This window comes from Vigna unguiculata, chromosome 3 (genome assembly GCF_037176805.1).
Source record: "Vigna unguiculata cultivar grain cowpea cultivar isolate G323 ecotype 2 chromosome 3, ASM3717680v1, whole genome shotgun sequence".
NCBI lineage: Eukaryota > Viridiplantae > Streptophyta > Magnoliopsida > Fabales > Fabaceae > Vigna > Vigna unguiculata.
In genome coordinates, this window is record NC_140794.1 from 64,520,407 (window position 1) to 64,539,960 (window position 19,554).

At 30.5% G+C, this 19,554-nt stretch overlaps 1 protein-coding gene across 4 annotated transcripts; it reads right to left on the reverse strand.

Moving 5' to 3' along the window:
* Positions 1-219: 219 nt before the first annotated feature.
* Positions 220-6,715, reverse strand: SLP3 (subtilisin-like serine protease 3). Of its 4 annotated transcripts, none has more exons than XM_028063084.2 (12): positions 6,473-6,715; positions 6,250-6,301; positions 5,929-6,142; positions 5,230-5,374; positions 4,734-5,128; positions 4,389-4,484; positions 4,229-4,301; positions 3,706-3,991; positions 2,241-2,566; positions 1,740-2,007; positions 1,087-1,368; positions 220-987 (listed from the first exon to the last, which is right to left on the reverse strand). In XM_028063084.2, exons 3-12 carry the CDS (start codon positions 6,102-6,104, stop codon positions 581-583), a joined length of 2,454 nt encoding a protein of 817 aa, XP_027918885.1. In that variant the 5' UTR covers positions 6,105-6,142; positions 6,250-6,301; positions 6,473-6,715; the 3' UTR covers positions 220-580. The 4 variants fall into 4 exon arrangements, with proteins under 4 accessions (XP_027918885.1, XP_027918886.1, XP_027918888.1 ...); XM_028063085.2 differs by having other exon boundaries at positions 6,264-6,301; positions 6,473-6,714; XM_028063087.2 differs by having other exon boundaries at positions 6,264-6,301; positions 6,477-6,697.
* Positions 6,716-19,554: the final 12,839 nt, after the last annotated feature.

Here is a 19,554-nt window from a genome sequence, read left to right on the forward strand (position 1 = left end):
TAGTAGTAATGAAAGGAGAAAACCTACCCAGTTAGAACATTCTTGGTGGAACATAATAATACTAAAAAAACAAAACGCAAGAAGTCAATAATCATGTCCTCTAACCAGGTCCACTAACAATCATATTTTGGCCACAACACGAAAACCCAGTTGCTTAATTTGCTTTCAAACCATGACTACTGCTGAAATAAGAGCCAGGGAATTGAACTTGCCAACAGCTTTGGTAAAATTTACGCTGTGCCATTGATACTTTATGTTATACTAGTAATTATTTCATGTATTACACATGCAGTAAGCAAGATACTTTGGGGAATGAGGCAGATACAGGGAAAAACTTATGATGAAGCATTACAACACTTGACCATATAGGCAAAACTTTATATGTGGAAGAAACTAGGAGTGACCCCTTACACCTGCTTACCTTTACATTACATTACATTACACCTATTCATGATTTAATACTATATATATAATTTAGACGAATAAATGTAGCGCCATACCTTATTCCCCACAAGTTACAAAGAATATTACAAGCAACACTGCTTTCCTTTGCTTTGCTGACCAAACTAAGCTATGACATCTATCTTCGGTATCCATTGGCCAGAACAGGAATCCTCACCTTGTGTCCTCTGTTCCCTTTCATCAAAACCTCTCCAAAACTATAGGTTCCTCTCACTGACCGAACCGTCAGTGTCACTGAAAACTGTCGTGATGCGCCTGCTTTGATAGTCATTGCCGGAGGGTTGACTTCAATGGCAACAGCTGGCTCCATTCTGGCTGTGATCACATAGGTTTCTTCTTCGGCGACATTTGTGACCGTGCGTGTGACAACTTGAGTTCTCACCAGATGGGAAATTGTGATAGAAGGGGTGTTTAAATTTGATGGCTTGCCCATGGTGGTGTTACATGGTGTGTGAGTGTAGTTCCTTATCTCATGAACGTCAATGCCTGGTGTTGTGCACAAGAACCCTAGATAGTCCTCGTATCCTGCAAAATTGATTAATCAAGTTTCTTAGATATAATTGAAATAGCTGAGTAAAAGTTGTCTACACTGTTATCCAATCATGGACTGCTATTTAATCATACCTGCATCAAAGATGAGTCCAGGGTCCAAGGCAGCTGTTGGATCAACATGTCCACTCCCATAATCAAAAGGAGTAGCTTTGACCAGCGTCATAGCTTCTGATTCAGATGTTTGCTGGGCTAGAAGAGGATTCCCTGCTCTGTCTAGAGTTGTTGATGTTGTCATCAAGGCTGATTTAATGGCAGCAGGGCTCCAATGAGGGTGCTTCTGCTTTATAAGAGCAGCTATTCCAGCTATATGTGGTGCAGACATGCTGGTTCCAGAGATCATGGCAAACCCCTCACCTGCACAAGAAAAAAAAAACTGCTATCAATTATATGATATATAATATATTACCAAGTTTTTCTTCTAGTTTTATCCCACCCCTCCTTTATGCATTCATTAATAATATATTTAGAGCATCATTTAGTAGGAATTAAAATTATCTATAAGTAATCTCAAAACAAAGAGAAACCCTAAACATCAGTATTTAATATTCCTATGTAGAGCATATTAGTTTGACAGGTTTTATTGTATTGTACAATGTACATGTTCTTTTCTTTCTACCAAGAGGCTCTCTTGTCCAGGTCATGAGGTTGAAATGTATAATTGTAGTAGAAGTTTTCAAGCAACCACAGACAGAAAACACCATTTAGTCAATTCATGAATTACTTACCGACATAATTTGGCTCATCAGTTCCATTTGGACACCAAGCAGCCCAAATCAATGAGCCAGGAGCTAATATATCTGGTTTGAGAAGATCTGCCTCTTGGAAGCTGAAATCCTTTATATTTGGTCCTCGAGCAGAGAATAATGCCACCTGTGGTGCAGATTTATGCAGAATAGGCATCAAACCATCACCGATTTTACCTGTACCTTCAAACCTCTTTACCCGTCCAGTCCAATCTCTTGGTGTAGTGATATTATAATAATCTATAAGTTCCTGAAAAATAACAATTTGAAAGTACTAAATCCCGTGATAAATAGTGCATACTTTATGATCATAAACAAAAACAAATATTATTGATGGAAAATGTAGAAAAATAAGATAAAAATCAGTGGTAAATGAGATAAGTACTCGACTGTGGAATAAATTATAGGCAAAGATAAAATTAACTTAGCATCGAGCTCAGTCTAAACCTGCATAGATATACCATTACAGATAAATTTGATTACCTTTGAATAGCTGGCATCTGTGATGAGAATCCCAGGAAGGCCGACAGGGACTGGATCAAATTTTGTTCCTGGGGAAACATTTTCGACACAAAGAACAAACCCAACTGCACCAAGGGCCTTTGCTGTTTCTGAGACTTTCTTGATTGATGCAGAGCCAACAACAAAATTGAAGGAATAACCGCAGAGAAGAATATTTCCCTTTATCAAGTTCTTGTTTAAAAGTTCTGGTCTCTGGCAATCTGTGGGGCTGTACCTCATAACTGAAGAATCTAGCAACACATCATTTGCAGCAACCAATGTGTATGTTTCGTTCAAATGTGTGGAAGCTGTAGAAGCCATAATGCATATTTTAGCAACATAGATTTGGTATTGAATATTTAAAGTATACATGAAATCTAAAACAAGAAATCAAATGTGAACATCAGTATATCTGATTTGCCAATGCCATGTAAGCGTACATTTAGATAAAACTTGAAACATCTTATTTCTTGATGAAGAACTCACGAAATTTGCTTTGCAGCCTACGTTGCATTAATAAATAAACCCCAATAGAACAAAACAAACCTAATATGTATACAACTCTGCTACATTTCATATTATACAGTAAACAATAAATTGAAAGAAATAACTCGATTAAATCGTAAACAATAACTTATATCCTTAGGAAGTACTCACTGCTTCTGCAGAAAACGAGAACATGAGGAACATATACATCCTCAGTCACCAAAAGATATGTTGAAAAGAGGCAGAACACCTAGCGATGTCAGTACAATTTACCTAGGCTATTAAATATTTTATATAGTATCTTCAACTTAACTTGAAAAATAATTTACAAACCAAATAACATAACATTTCTTTTTGCACGCATTTTTAATTAAGGGATGAGACTTGTCTCACTAAAATGCATTGAGCCATTTAAGGTGAAAGATAATCAGGAATCAACATATCTGATCTATCCTTAATAAACAAAACTTGATTGAAGGAATACTAACACCAAACATTTCATTTTGACTACTACTCTAATTTAACAATTAAAGCTAGCTAGTAAATGCATTTTTCCTATTAAAGTAAAGGTGGGATATGCCATACCTAAGTCCCAAGTAAGACATTTCTACACTTGGAAATAATTGATGTCACACATAGAAAAAAGCCAAGACAATTTTATCTTGTTCTTTCATTCTTTTATAGTGGTACTGGAGAAAACAAAGCTAAAGATAAAGTGAAGCAATAAAAGAAAAAAAATGAGTTTTCTTGAAAACGTGTTTTTTTTTTTCAAATTCAGAAGATCAACTTATTTTTGTGTTCCCATCAACTAAAAAGGAAAATTTCTTCTAAAATCTTCCATATTATACCTCACAAGTCTCGATAATCAATCCATACCATACCATAACTCCTGACTCTCAATATCAATCCATCAAAAAGAATAATAATCTGAAAAAGCATAGTCAGAATTCAGAAAACTCACGTGACAACCCAATTCCAGCTAAGGTTTTTCCATTTCCAAGGATCAAATGGTTTTTATATCTACGATCATCAATTGCAGCTGCTACCGATGCTATCCATGGACTATATGAAACCATTGTCTTCGGAAAAGGACCACCATTTCCAGCAGCCTGTGCGACAAATACACCAGCTTTCACAGCTCCAAGAAGTGTAGCATCAAAAGGGTTCAAAAAGGTAGTTCTGGTGGCTGCTGGAGGACTGTTGGGTCCCACTGAAAGGCTGAGTATATCCACTCCATCATATACAGCCTGTAGATATTCAAATTTTGTAAATTATAAATTTTGAGATAGAATACAAACAGTAGAAAATGAGATTGCAGGGACAAGATATAGAATTTTATGTTGAATGTTGAGATTTACAACAAAATAAAAAGTGCAGCTGAAAGTTGCAATAATATCCACTCATAAGCAATCTAATGGGAGGTACGGACTATTTCATGAATTCTTAAGCCAATGTGTGTATGTGTGTGTGATATTCTTGTATACCTGATCAATTGCAGCAACGACATCTGCAACATACCCTCCAAACAGTCTATAAAGTGCCTTGTACACAGCAATCCTAAAAAAGATAAACCAAATGTATAGTGCAACAGAACGAATTGTAGTTTCAAGTTTTAAAATAACCAAGGGTGTTATTGTTCCTCACCTAGCACGAGGAGCCATCCCACTGGCTCTCCCAAATTCATGTCCATGCATTCTCACAGGAATACCATTATTTCCAGCTGCAATAGAGGCAGTATGACTTCCAGGAGACGACAAAGAAAAAACAGAAAATCATTAAAGAAAAGTTATCAAATCAAAAGATGTATGGCTGTAAGCATAATGTTGTCAAAGAAAAAGAATGAATAACTAATTTTACTTTATAATGATTTGCTCATAAAAAGGATTGAAGGAATTACAAGTTTTGATATCTTTCAATCTTGTAGAAAGGGTACATAATTATAATTCCAAGGAAAGAAGTTAATAAATAAAAAAGGTGGCAGGACCTAACCTTCCATGCCCATCACCATCTAGAGGAGACGCAAAGTCAATTATAGGGTTAAATGCCCCAGCAGCTATTGCAGCCTGAGCAAAATGTTGTGCTCCAACAATCTTCCCGTTGCAGTAACTTCTTTTAGTATCCGGATCAGCTTCACATTTTCCTCTATATTTTGGAACTGGCCCATATGGCTCAGCATTATGAGTTGCAAAACTTGGGTGATGAGGATAGATCCCTGAGTCCACAAATCCAATGACAATGTCTTCTCCAGCCCTATCAAAGCCACCTCCAGTTGGCCAAACCCCAGTTGGAAGCCCTAAAAATTGTGGGGTATGTGTTGTATGTTTCCTCACTTTCCAATCCCTCTCAACAGATTTCACTCCTGGAGCACGTCTTAGAGTTTCTGCCTACTAATATAAAGGGATAACATATTGAAATTAGGGTAAGGAAATGAAAACAAAATATGTTAGTCAGCTGGATAAATAAAAATAATAAAAGAAGACTTCACCTGTTCCGGTGAAATATGAACAGCAAACCCATTTATAAGATGTCGATAGCTATACAGTTTCTGGTATGTCCCTTCCTCAAACAGCAACCCAAGCAGCATGTCATGTTTTTTCTCAAGATGGCGAGCATATGAAGTAACCAATTCACTGGAAGAAGTTTCAAATAGTATAAAAGGTCAGCAACCTTATATGAATGAATGAAACACAACCACACGATCCAATATCCATTTTTTGGTTCATTACATACTAGAGAAAAATAACAGCCAAATTTTTTTTTTTTGGTAAAATGAAAATTACTGCTCAAAACAGAGTGGGGTGTTGATCATTGCATTATTTTCCTCAAAAACGAGAGAAAAAAAGGCACCATCTATGAACAAATTGTTCGCAATCACATGCTAGCCAACACAAGAAAGATAAATATCTCCACTTCTCAAATAACTCAGGTTTCCAAGAAAAACTTCATATGAGCAACAGTTGAACAGTTAAACCATTTACTTTACTGTTCATACTTCTTAAGAGGGTCTAAACTAAATTAATTCATGAAGAAATTAAATTAAACACTTAAAAAATCTATTGACAGTTTCACCTCAGCTAACAACAAGTCCAATCCAATGCCCAAAAGGATAGTTTATTGAAGAAAGAAATAGGTCAAAGGAACGCCTCTAACTAGTAATAACAAAGAAGAGTAGTGAGGAAAGTACCTTTCGGTATCAATCTTCTCATCAGATTCCACTGCAGTAGCTTCAAACCCATTAATACCTCCAGTGTAACTTATGACAGGCTCACCTTCAACAGTTACTATGTAAATCTCAGCATCCCCAGAAACCAGAAGTGCAGAAACAACAATCAACACACACCCAAACTCCAACAATCTCATTTTGACCGACCAATCCCAACTCCAATAGCTTACAAGATCTGTGTCAAGTCCAGTCAATGCCAACCAGTTAAACAAAATGGTAACTAAAAAATTACTAAATAGAAATCACAAGCTGCAAATTTGGGCTCAAAGCAACAAACTTTACCAATGCCCACTCACTCTGATCCAAGTGGCCAGCAGTTGCTCCCTCTCATAAACTGGAAGCAGAGAAAAAAAAAACAAGAAAAAAAATACGAGAAGGTGAAATCAAACAAAATAAGAATAAGAATGAAGAGTAATGAAGAAGAGGAAGCAAAGAATCATTGTGAGGGAGAAAAGCAGAAGAAGATGGAATCAAAGATAAAAGGGAAAGGACATGGTCTGCACACCTACTTGACTTGATTCACATACACGTCAATGCACTCACTCATTCATTCACATTGCGGTGATCAGTGATCTAACGATCAGTGATGAACCTGAAAGCCATGGAAGAAGAAGAAGGTGGTAAGTGAAGAGTGAGAGTGTTAGGGTTTGGTTTATTTGTTTAATTGAATGTCAATGGAGTGAAGTAAGAGCATCATGGCTGATCTTGAATCTTGATGCAGTGAAGTAATATTAATATTGATGTTAGTATTATTAACAATTAGCTTTCATTGTTTATCATTATTATTGGAATCATTTTGTTTTCGTTGATGAATTTAATAAAAAAACAATGTGAGTGTGAGTGTTTTTATTTTTATTTTTTTACTTTTAGAAAAATTGTGAGGTTGCGGTTCTGCTTTGTTCGCAAATTAATAGTATTAAATAAAAGGTGGGAAAGGGGACATTCGCGCGCAGGCTGTCGGAGGCAGTTGAGGTGAAAGGACGAGATTGCCCTTCACGTTTGGTGGCGTTTACGCGTGTCCGAAATCACAGGGATGGGAAAAGGGTGCAAACTCATTATTACTTCTATTATTATTATTATTGAAATTTTGCATTTCTATTATTACACTGACGTACCCATTTATTGAGTATGGAATTTTTGTATGGTGTTGGAAGTGGAAAATTGAGTAATTTATTACAAATTTTAAGTTTAAAGGGTATTTTTTTAATAGAAAATATTTGTTGTAATCAATACATGTAATTTTTATTCAGAGTATTTGTGACAGTAAAATGAAGTGTATGAATTTCAACGAAAAAAATTACTCTTCATTGATGAAATAATTTCCTCTCCTATTTTCAGTTAGTTCAATTAAAAAATATTAGTGCCATAATTTAAGCACAGATTACATTACTGATTTTTGTGTTGAGTTTTTTTGTTAAGGCCAGGCACTTATAATATGTTTCAATTTAGAGATTCGATAGGATAAATTATCGTATAGAAAATTTGAATTATTTTAAAATAAAAAATATATTATTTGAGTAAAAAAATAATAGTTTATAACTTTTTTTAGAAATAATCAGATTACTTAAAAGTACATAACTTTAAATTTCATGTAACATTTAAAATTTTCAATATTTTAAAACTAATGTGTTTTGTCTTCATAATTTCTTCTAACTTGATTTTAATCGAAAGATTATTAATTTGAATAAAACTAAAATATTATTGAAATACGTACCTTTTAATTGATATTTTTATGTTAATACAAATAGTTTTGTATTTAAATTTTGAATATTATTATTTTTTACTTGCTATTGGCTTGAATTTTATTATCTAAAATTAAATAGATTATTTTTTCAAGGACATGAGGTGTCAAAGTAATGACTCATATGAGTTGACTAGTAATAAATTAAGCTAAAAGCATGTTAATTTAACTCGTTTTATTTTCTAGTTAGTCATAAATTTTTTAACTCAATTCAACCCATCATGAGTTATTGAATTTGGTAATCGACTTACTTAAGTTGTGTTCGCTTCCACTAATATATTGGGTGAGCAAATAGGCGAGCGAGTGAAGTTGAAGTTTGTTTAAAATAATTGGGATAAATTTGTGACAATGGATTTGTGAGATGTCAACATTCAACTATCTCCGCTCCATTGAGGGAGTTTAGTGGTGTGGGTGACACTTTTACACAACTATTCTTCATTTGAAAATGATTATGCATGCATGTGTTGCTTTCATGTATTGTGGGATGTGCATTCTTGACCTCTCATGGTGTAATTGATTGCTCGCGGTGGTACCTGTGATGGTTCTTCAATGGTTTTGCAGTGATTCTATGATAGTCTCAAAGTGGGTGGTTTGTGGTGTTGGAAGCGAAGCATTTCCTTGTGTTATTGAAGATGAATAAGACTAGATGAATAAGACTAGAGGAATGGAAATGTTGGTTTTGTGGTGGGTTTCAGAAGAGATAATTGATTATAAAACTAGTAGAACCGATTCCCGTGAGAGAATGTTGAATACGAAGAAGAATAGGGGAAGGGTTGGTTTTGTGATGGGTCAGTGGAAGAGATAACCGATTTTAAAACTTGTAGAACCAATAATCAATCCAAACATATTAAATATTTTTTTTTTATCTATCACATATATCAGATCACTCACAAACTTTCACATACTTTATTCTTAAATTGACTTATTTTCATCTCTGGATCCCTTAACAATATGTTTTGAATTGGTTGATTTTCTATTTATGCAGAAAGAAATGGAAGTGATCGTATCACTTGAGAAAACTTATTTGCACTAAAAAACAAATATTAATTTATAATAATGTGTTGCAATTCGACCCTCAACAAGTAAAGAGAATAGAGGTGAAATCCACCCTCGACAATGAAATTATATTTATTTTAAAAAAATAACAAATTAATTAGGTTTGTTGATTTATTCAATTACGTAATTATTTATGATTTTGAATTTAATTTATAATAAAAATTAATGTGTAATTCTTTATTTTTTATTTTGGTGTTATGTCATATTTTGTGTTCTATATAAAAGTATAAATAACAATGATACTAAGTATGTTAATACATTTCAATGTTATTTTATTTTAATATGATTCAATAATAATATAAAAAGTATTATTCAAGAAAATGTAATTGATTTTTTTTCAAACAAAACTCTATTAATTTTAATATATTTTTTTCTAATTTAAAATAACAAATCTCATTTTGACATAATTTATACTATTTACATTTAAATTTATATACCATTTATTTCTAATGGTAGAATATTAATCATCCAATTTTGTTCATTAAAATATTATTCTTTAATTTATTTTACCAATCACATTATACACAAAATTTTCTCTCAAATTCATTAAAATCACAAAATAATTTTCTTAATCCAAACATCCTCACATTCACCTCCAAATTCACTTTCCCAAATCCATCATCTCATCAAAACAAAGTTTAAAAGAAACACTACAATTTTATCTTCAAGTTCACTCAAAGTCCCTCAAATTTATCTTCACAAAAGAACACATCCTTAAGCATGTTTTGTTCTCTTAACTTATTTTATTTATTCATTGTAATACAATTGAAGTGGATTGAATCGATACATTTATTTATAGTAACACAAAATTAAACTATACAAATATTTCTCCAATCATTATTTAAACATGGTGAGTGAAAATCAAAGTGTTAACCTTTGTAATTGGTTAAACCAAATAAATTAAACATTTGAATCCTTCAAACATTATAAAACAACATTCTAATTTTTAAAAGTATTAAATTGTCAATCTATATAATTAGAATTAATAGATAATTATAATGAAAAAATGATAAAACAAATTAGAGTAAATAGTTAGTTAAATACAATAAGCATTAACATTTTGTTAGTTTTATTTGTTATTTTTAAAGGTTGAAGAAATTAAATACTTGTTTAGTATTTAGAATTACCACAAGTATTCGTTAAAGAGAAAACTATTGTTAATATGTAATTAATCTTATAATTTTATCAACTCCACTCACGTGTATTCTCTGAGTTCTAAATGAGTCCATACTAACATAAGATTAACAAATAGATTTTAAAGTTAGTTTAATTTTTATTTTTCAGAAATATTTATTATAAATGTTAATTATAAAAAAAATGTTGACCCAATTTGAAGGGAAAGAACATTGCTCCTTATTTCAAAAGAAATTGGAATTAAAGTTAATAAAAAAAATATAAGAACTAAATTGAGACTCTATCACATGACACTCTTATGTCATATTACATGGTACAACTTTGAACTTATACGTGAAAAAAATTCAAAATAATAATAATAATTCTAAAAATAAAAAAATACAAATTAACATGTGATACTAATTTTAACATCGTTTGTAAAATACAAAACATAAATGACCAAATTAAATTGTTTTTAAAAAAGAATTATGACCAAATTGAAAAAAAAAACTAAGAGACCACTCAATCAAAACAAGGACAAAGTGAATAATTAAATCTAAATAAAGCTAATAAAATTAAAGTTCGAAGATCACCTTTTTATTATACTGAAATAAAATATGTCAACATTTGTGTTACTAAATCGATTATTAATATCCAAAAAATTAAAATAACAATTGTTGTTGGGTTACACATCAATCCACCTCGAACCTAGTTTTAGTCTATTTAACTTATATGTAGGTTAGACTAATCAATTTAGTTTGACCATTTTTAAAAAAATATATATTTTGTCCAAATTAATTTTTCTCAAATTTGTACTGAATCATGTCGGATACAATTGAATACAATTTGAACTCATCTTAACATTTTTAGTATTAATTATATTTTATTATTTATTTGATTGATGTTTGATATTTTTATTGTTTAATGTAATTTTTTTATCATCATTCTTTATCATTAATTTTAAAAGAATTATTTCCAAATTTTAACTTGTCAAGTAGAATTATTTTTTGTTAATGTGAATTGAAAGTTTTTTCTCTTGACGAGAATTGAAAATAGAAAGAAAGAAAAAAAAAACTAACGACATTGTAAAATTAATCTCAACTGATATCACTCATATAATTGTAATTGATATCAACTAAAAACAATTTCAGTCGACATAAACACAAAGAGAAATACACTAATATTAATTGAAAAAATATTAACCAGCTGTAAATAAAAATTAACATAAAAAACCGATTAAAATATATCATCAATGTTAACATTTTTAATTGTCGACTAGTTAGTTAACATTTTTTATATTTAATAATAATTAAAACTCAATAAATTTGAATAAAAAATTTAAAAAATAATTAATTAAAATAAGAGTAATTCAAATTTAAAATATTTAAATATTTTATAAATTACAAAATTCTTTATCTAAAACATTACACTATTAAATTATAAATAAATATACATAAAGTTTATGATATTATTTTTCATTTAAAATAGTTATAGTTTTTTTCCTTATGTTAATTTTTTTACTGCCAATATAAAACTCAATCTCATATTTCAAGTCCTGTCATTAAATTCATACTTTTTTCTTACTTTGAAATGTTTAATGTTGTAGTGTATAGAGATATTAAAATAATCTTGAAATTAACAAAAACAGATATATAAAGTGCTTATTTTTCTCCACCTAAATAATTAAACTTTTCAAGAATTTGACATCGAATCCCAATGAGATTTATTCCGTCCAACTAAAAGCATTATTTTATCTTAATATTGTTTGCTTTTAGTGAATAGTTTATAGTAATCTTACTTTAATTAGTCATCTCATCTCACTTCATCATTTCATTACCGCGTACATGAATTCCCCTTTAAATCGATGACAAATATTAAGTAATAAAACTCCAAATCCTAGCACCTTAATAAATAAATAAATTGGGAATTTAAATTTCGATATTCTATAATATGACTTTGATTACGTTGGTGACTTTGCAAATTAAACAATGAGGAGTGTAATGATGGTGTATATTATCTAACTTTGTGCATGTGAACGATTCATGAACATTTATTATTTAATAATGCTGAGAGTCAAAAGGAGAGTTTAGGTGAGTGGACTGAAACAAAACTTTCATCATGAATCATAGAAAAAGATACCAAGAATTCAGTGAGATTTAAATGTGTGTAATGTTATCTTGAAAAATTATACGGAAATTGAATGAAAGAAGGGAAAATGAAGAAAAAATTTATATAGTGAGGAAAAAGCAGAAACTTTTTGGAAGCCATGGAACAGTTACTAAGTCTCATCTTGCCTTGTCATGCACATGTATCTCATTTCTATGTGCTATGCTTTTCATTAAACTTTGTCTTCTTCTCCCTTGTGTTTACATGTTTATGAAAAAATATAAATTATACTTGTTATATATATTTTAGATCATAAAACTAAATATTTTTCTTCTCATATAACGATTGGAATTTGTTAAATCAATTTCAAATAGATATTGTAGTTAAAATATTTAAATAGCAACAAAATAATAAGGATAATAAATATGAGAATTTACCATTTTATAACTTTAACCAAAATCAATTAATCATAATATTAAAAGATAATCAATTTCATAAACATGTTAAATATAAAATGTAAGACCCACTTTTTGTATTAAATGGGTTTGGTTTTATTAGAAGGTCCAAGGTGAGTCCACTTGTTTTTCAAGACCCCATTCAGTTGTCCCCTTACTCCTATTTTGTCTCCTCACTTAACAACAAGTCTCTTACCTTCTCTCTTTTTTTGAAACAGAATTCTGCAACGGCTTAAGTTATGTCCTCCGAGCTAGCAGAACGTTCCTTCTTCTACGTAAGTTAATCCCCAACCCCTAATCCATTTCATTTTTTTTTTGTTTTAAAGATTATTTCCATTGTAATCTCTGTTAGGGTCTCAATGTTATCTTCCTTGATTTTGTTTTCCAGCTCTGTAAGCTATAATCGTGTTGTGGTGTCCTTCTTTGGGGCTTGTTCTTGTTGCGGCTAGCATCTGTCAAGGTAAGGGAAGCTAGAGCTTTTCATGTTTTCAAAACATATTACTTGTTTTCAGTTCTATTGTTGTGTTCACATGCTTGGATGATGATTTTTGATGGTGTGATAATATGATGTATGTGTTTCTGGGTGAGTTGTCGCCCAAGCGAGAATTCTCACCCAAGCGAGAGAATTCTCGCCTAAGCGAGAAGGTCTAGGTTAAGCGAGAACTCGCAGTGACACATTGTACCCCATGTTTGAGCTCTTGCCCAGGTGAGGAGAGTCTTACTTGAGCGAAGGGACCCTGTCGCTTGAGCGAGACCTCTTAGCTTGAGCGAGAATGAGGCGGATTTGTTTCAAACTGTGTGATTTCACTTGTGGATTGATTTAATTACTCTTAAAAGCATGTACCTGTGACTATGTATGTTATGTTTGATGTGATATTGATGTGCTTGGTATGAAATGAATTATGAATTAGTTGGTTGATTGAGTATTGGCATGGGATTATGATGTTTTGAGATAACATGTGGATTAGATGTAATTCCATGAGACTCTTGGCGAGATTTTATGGTGGTGTTGTAATGTATATAATCAGATAAGAATTCAAGCAAGGTTGCCTTCTGAAACTCTAAAGAATCAGTCAGACTCACATAGAGCAGACTAATTCAAGTGGGAAGAGTAGCAGGAAGTCTTAGTCTTTGGCAGTATAATGATCCTAGATGATCATGGACTAACCTTCTGCATGGTAGGGTGAAATCCATTGACAATTGCTCTGCAGAGTAGTAGAGACCACCACAAGTGTAAGCATCCAGTGAATCCGATCTTTTTATAGTTATTCAAATAATTGAGTCAAAAGGTTTTTATTGTTTATTATCACATGTCTGTGCTTACTGAAGTGTTTGTTTAAAGATTTGCTATATATATATATATATATATATATATATATATATATATATATATATATATATATATATATATATATATATACACACACACACACGATGAAAATTATTTTTATCTCTACCTTTTCTTTCTCTCTATGTCTGTGTTCTTTGTTTGGTTATTCTTTTTGCGATGATCACCAATTTTGGTGTGAGCAAATTGGAAGTTTCTGGTGATTGTGCAGGTGGTGGTGATGTTGTTGTCTAGTTTATGTGTTTAGTTATTGCTCTTTTTGGGCATCTTTTGGAACATTGTTGCTTTTGTAATTCCTTGTTCTGTGAGTAATCTTCTACTAGAATTATTTATAATTGTATCATACTTCATTTACTAGAATTATTCTATTAAATTGAGATGTCATATAAAAGTTTATAAATTTATTTATAAATGAGGAAATAAGAAATGTATAAATTATAATTATAATTATAATGTTTTTAAGCCTTGTATAAATTATTCATTGTTATATGTATTTAGTTTTTTCTTACATAAAAAAAGTATAAGTCTTCCGAGATGACATGAAAAAAATTTGCAAATAAAATTAAAAATAGTATGTGTAAAAGATTTTTGGATACTCAAGACAATAAAAACACAAAAGATAAAAAAGAACATATGATATTGAGTGCATATTCTATATAAGAATGTATCATATTTACAAACAAAATTGAAGATGATATTTAATTGACAAATAAAGTTAACTGACATGTGTAAAGCTTGAAATTAAAATATGGTATATTGTTAGATCATGTCATCATCCGATCTAGTTCGATCCAATGAATTGAAATGAATTAATATGTTTCATTATACATGGAACTTAGAATTGATTCTCAAATTTGATATTAAAGGAATCCGTGAGATTGATTTATCAAATGATCACGTGATATTGGACTTTACATAAAAATCTAAGTAAAATTAATATTTAAGAATGTACGAATCTTTTAGTTACTCTCAATAAATTAACTTGACTAATTCGATTTTCATTTATATAACTTTACAGGGCATTATTTTCGTGCCAGTTGTTTTTGATTAGGGTCATAAAAAAAATTATGTATATGCGGATATGTATAGATAAAATCTGTAATGGGTAAGAAATAAATATTGTAAATGGATATCCGCAATAACGGATAAAGTACTTTTAATACTTTCATGCTAATGAGGCGGGTATGGGTATCATAGTATCCGTACCCGTGGATATCCGTATCCGCTATACTCTAATTTAAGTAAAAATAAATAAAAAAAACATAATTAAAATATTAACATATTGCTTTTGGATGAGTTTTTTTTTATCAATTAGTTTTAAAAAAAATAATTTTTTTTTTGTAAATTGTCATTCAACACTATTTAAATAGGTTATTTGAACTTTGTTTAAAATTTATGAATGTTATGTATCATAATTTATTTGAATTTACAATTAAAATATATTGTTAAATATATATTTTTTATTTTTTTTTGTAAATACCTACGAATATCCGTGAATATAAAAAATTTATGCGGGTACCCACGGATACCCAACGGATATGAACACGAGTACATGATGAATATTTATCCAACGAGTAAAATACAAAGAAGTTACTACGTGTACTCTACCCGCCCGGTTAACATTCCTAATTTTCATTCACATTATTTTGCATACAAATTTATGGTATAAAATTATATTTATAGTTATATGTGTATAAGTTGTGAAGTGATAATAGTTGAAATTTGAGTGAGTTTTAAGTGATGCGTTGTGCAGATTGGAATAATAACAAAAGATGAAATTGTTGAGATGAAGTGAAGATTATAGGTGAGGTTTTGTTTGCGCAGTGCACATGTTGAGAGACCCACTACCCTTGTCTTGATGCTCATACACCACATGTGACCAAACATGCCCTTATACTCATAAGAGATCAAATGAAAGTGATGAAGATGAATAAAAAAAAAAAACAGATTTTTATTATTTGATGGATCCCATGTAGGTGTAATCTTACAAATTCATTAACGTCTAGTCAAACACTCACAATGTCCTTATCATTGCAATGCAATCAGTATAAAAACACACACACCCTAATATCTCTTACTATTTATAGACATCATCATAACACGCTTTATTACCCTATCTTTATCAACTTTAACTCAATCAATACCCACCATTCTCTAAATGGAAAGAATAAAAACCCAAAATCATTACATCTCTTTAATTTCACACATCATCGTCTCATAAACATAATATGTACTTTCTCTTTTTCTAAACTATCTTACATTAAATACGAAAAAAACAACATAATACTAAGTATATCTAATGGCATTTGATTCATAATTAAGTATAATTTGTTAATAGAATTCAAAGGAATATGATTAAGAAGGCATAAAGGGAAAGTGAAATAATAAAGTTAGTGTGAGAGTTGTGGTTTGTTTGTTTGTGGGCATGTGTTGTGTAACAGGAGTCCCCAATCGGTTTGAAAGGGACATGCACTTGTTATGAATGGGGACAAAAGTGACTGGACTTTTTGATGGCAGTTAAGGACACACAATCACCTAAATCATCTCGCTTTTAGGGATTTTTCTCACTCTTCATTCACCCATTGGATTTGTTAATGCAATATCCCTAGGTAGCTAGTGGTAGCACCTATTCAGGATTTTAACCCTTTTTTATTGTTTGGTCCATGCTTAGAGAGCTGTGAGTGATCATTATTAATCCATGGCATCCATCATGGGAGAGGTGGGCTCTGAATTTCATTATTTTAATTTGAAAGAATCACGGACAAATGCTTTTTATCTTTTGGCTTTATCCTTCACTTCCAATTAGTGCCTTCTTTCGTTCTGATATTTCACCACCTAAACATCAACGTACTAGGTCAAAATCTGCTATTTCTACCCCTTTTTTCTTTTTCTCACTGCGCGTCTTTGGTTGGTATTGGTTTTGGGAAAATAGTTATTTCTGAGACAATACCTACACAGATCACGGGAATGGATCTCCCCAACCCATTGCTTTCTCAACTATTTGGCTAAAAGGCATTTTAAGTCAACTGATAGTGAGAGGAGTGTGTAGAAGTCTTGAATCTCACACCCCCATATTTTCTTTCTACACTTTATAATTAAAATTCCAACTACACCCTTATTGTAATAGTAGTTTTGGATGGTGCAATCCGTAGATAATTTAAATTATACAATCCAGAATATACACAGATTATGATATCTGAAACTTATATTTCATGTCTTTCGTTATTGGTTCCATATTTTTTCTTACATATCATATATTATTATGATTTTTTTATTTGTTTTAATGGACAGTTGTGAATGTTTTTTAAGATGGAGGAGGAGGAAGAAAATGATGGGGTGAAGGTAAATGTGGAAGAAGAAGATGGGTGGAGGTGAGGAAAGTATGAAGCTGTGGGGGAGGAAGATGGAATAAGAGGGGGCAAATATGTCTTTTTAACTTGTTTATGAAGTGTAGTAAAAGAATATGAGAGTGCAGAAAGAAATTCTCCTGTGGAAACATGTCCTCAATAATGGGCTTATTGGCCCATTCGTTAGATAGAGTGAAACAACTTTAACTTTATTTCTTGAATACAATTATTACTAATTGCACTCTTATACAAAAGAAAAAGATTTTCTTATTGCATATTTTATTGTTAGGGATGTCAACACGGAGTGGATAGGATATAGGTAGTAACTTTCTCGTACTTTACCCGCTAAATCAATATCCGCTCTGTACTTGTACTCATGTCCGTCAAATATATGTTATGCGAATATTCGTATAATTTTTTAATATCCACGGATACCCGCAAGTATTTAAAATAAATAAAAATTAATATTTAACAACATATTTGAATGGTAAATTTAAATAAAATACAATACATAACATTCATAAATTTTAAACAAAGTTCAAATAACTCATTTAAATAGCATTGAATGACAGTTTACAAATAAATGAATTTTTTTAAAAACTAATTTATAAAAAAAATAACTCATTCAAAATCAATATGTTAATATTTTAATCATTTTTAAAATTTTTAAAATTTTTAATTTAAATTAGAGTATAACGGGTACATATATCCATGGGTATATATACTATGATATCCGTACCCATTATTTTAACATGCGGGTATAAAAATACTCGTACCCATCGCAGGTATCATTTACTATATTCATTTTCTATCCATTACGAATTTTATCTACATATACCTGTGGGTACAATTTTTTTTTTTTTTGATATTTTTATTTATTATTGTTAGCCCCGTAGTTGTCGCTGCTGTGCCAAGAAAAAGAGAAATAACTCGTTTGAAAAAAAAATCTATTATAAAAAGCTCATTCTAAAAAAGCTATTAATTATGTTTTAGAAAACTCATTTTAAATACATTTCATATATTCTGGAAAATGTGTTTCAAAAGACATTTCATGTGTTTCGAATAGCTCATTTCAAAAAAGTTCATTCTAAAAATACTTATTTAAGAACACATCGTAAATATCTCGAAAAACTTGCTCTTAAAATTATGTTTCAAAAAGCTTGTTTAGGAAGATTTGTTCTAAACTGAAATGCATTTCATATGATTTGGAAAATTTATTTAAAAAATGTTGTTCCAAAAATTGTCTTTTGAACATTTTGGTCGATAAGTTTAAGTTATGTTTTAAAAATTCCGAAACAGATAATTCGGAACTCACTATTACGATTAGAAATTTTGATGGTGCAGGAAGAAAAGGGCCACAACTCTTTTACATAGATGGCAGGCGCAAATCCAATTGTGGTATGGGGGCTTCTCCCTACATCTTCAAATAATTCTACTGCACCTTAAAAAAATTTAAATTTTTTATAGTACTTCTCTGAACCTTTTGACTATTCAGCAGTAAAAGTTTAAAAAAAGATTCTCTATGACTCTGTTCTGTCATAAATCTCACACCCTAACACTTTTTAATCCCTCTCCTTCACTTTTTCTTTACTAAAAGAGACGTTTTCCAGTCAGAGTACCCCAATTTGAAATATGCTGCTGCTAGGAGGCCTTTTGCATCCAAACCTACATTGACCGCTGCACTAAAGAAATATGCAAGGAAGGAAAAAATATATTATGTATAGGATCGTTTCAAAGACTGTGTAGAAGTGAAAAATGGATTTGGATAGACCATATTTCGAAACCCGTAAAATTTTTAACCGGTTTTCAAAACCCGGTGAACAAACTAATTTGTAATTGTGAACTGGCATTTAAAATTCGGTTAAGTGATATAACAGAATTAAAAATCCATTTTCTTTGTATACCGGCATTCGAAGCCTGGTTGAATTATCTACCGGCATTTGAAGCTCGGTTCCGAAATTCAAAATCAGCCTTTTTTTTGAGCCGACATTAGTAGTCCGATTGATGATTTCAATTTTATTGTTTTTTTTTTAATTTGTTTATAAGATTTAATTTTAATTATTTTATAATTTATGTATTAATTATTTAATTTTAGATTATTTATATTTTATATAAGTTTATTAAATAAAATTTTATTATTTTAAATTTTAAAGTTATTTTTACTTTGTTAATTTTTAATTAATAGTGATAAATTTTTATTTAAAATATTTTCTTTATAATATCTAGATTAATTATATTTAATTATTTTCAAGTTATTTTTACTTATTTGTTATTTGTTAGTTTTTAATGTTTTTATTTATTTATTTAATTTTATTTATAAGATTTGATTTCAATTTTTTTATATTTATATATATTTAATGTTAGATTTTATATTAAATAAAATTATATACCGGTGGAAGTCCGGTTCGTAACTATTTTTTT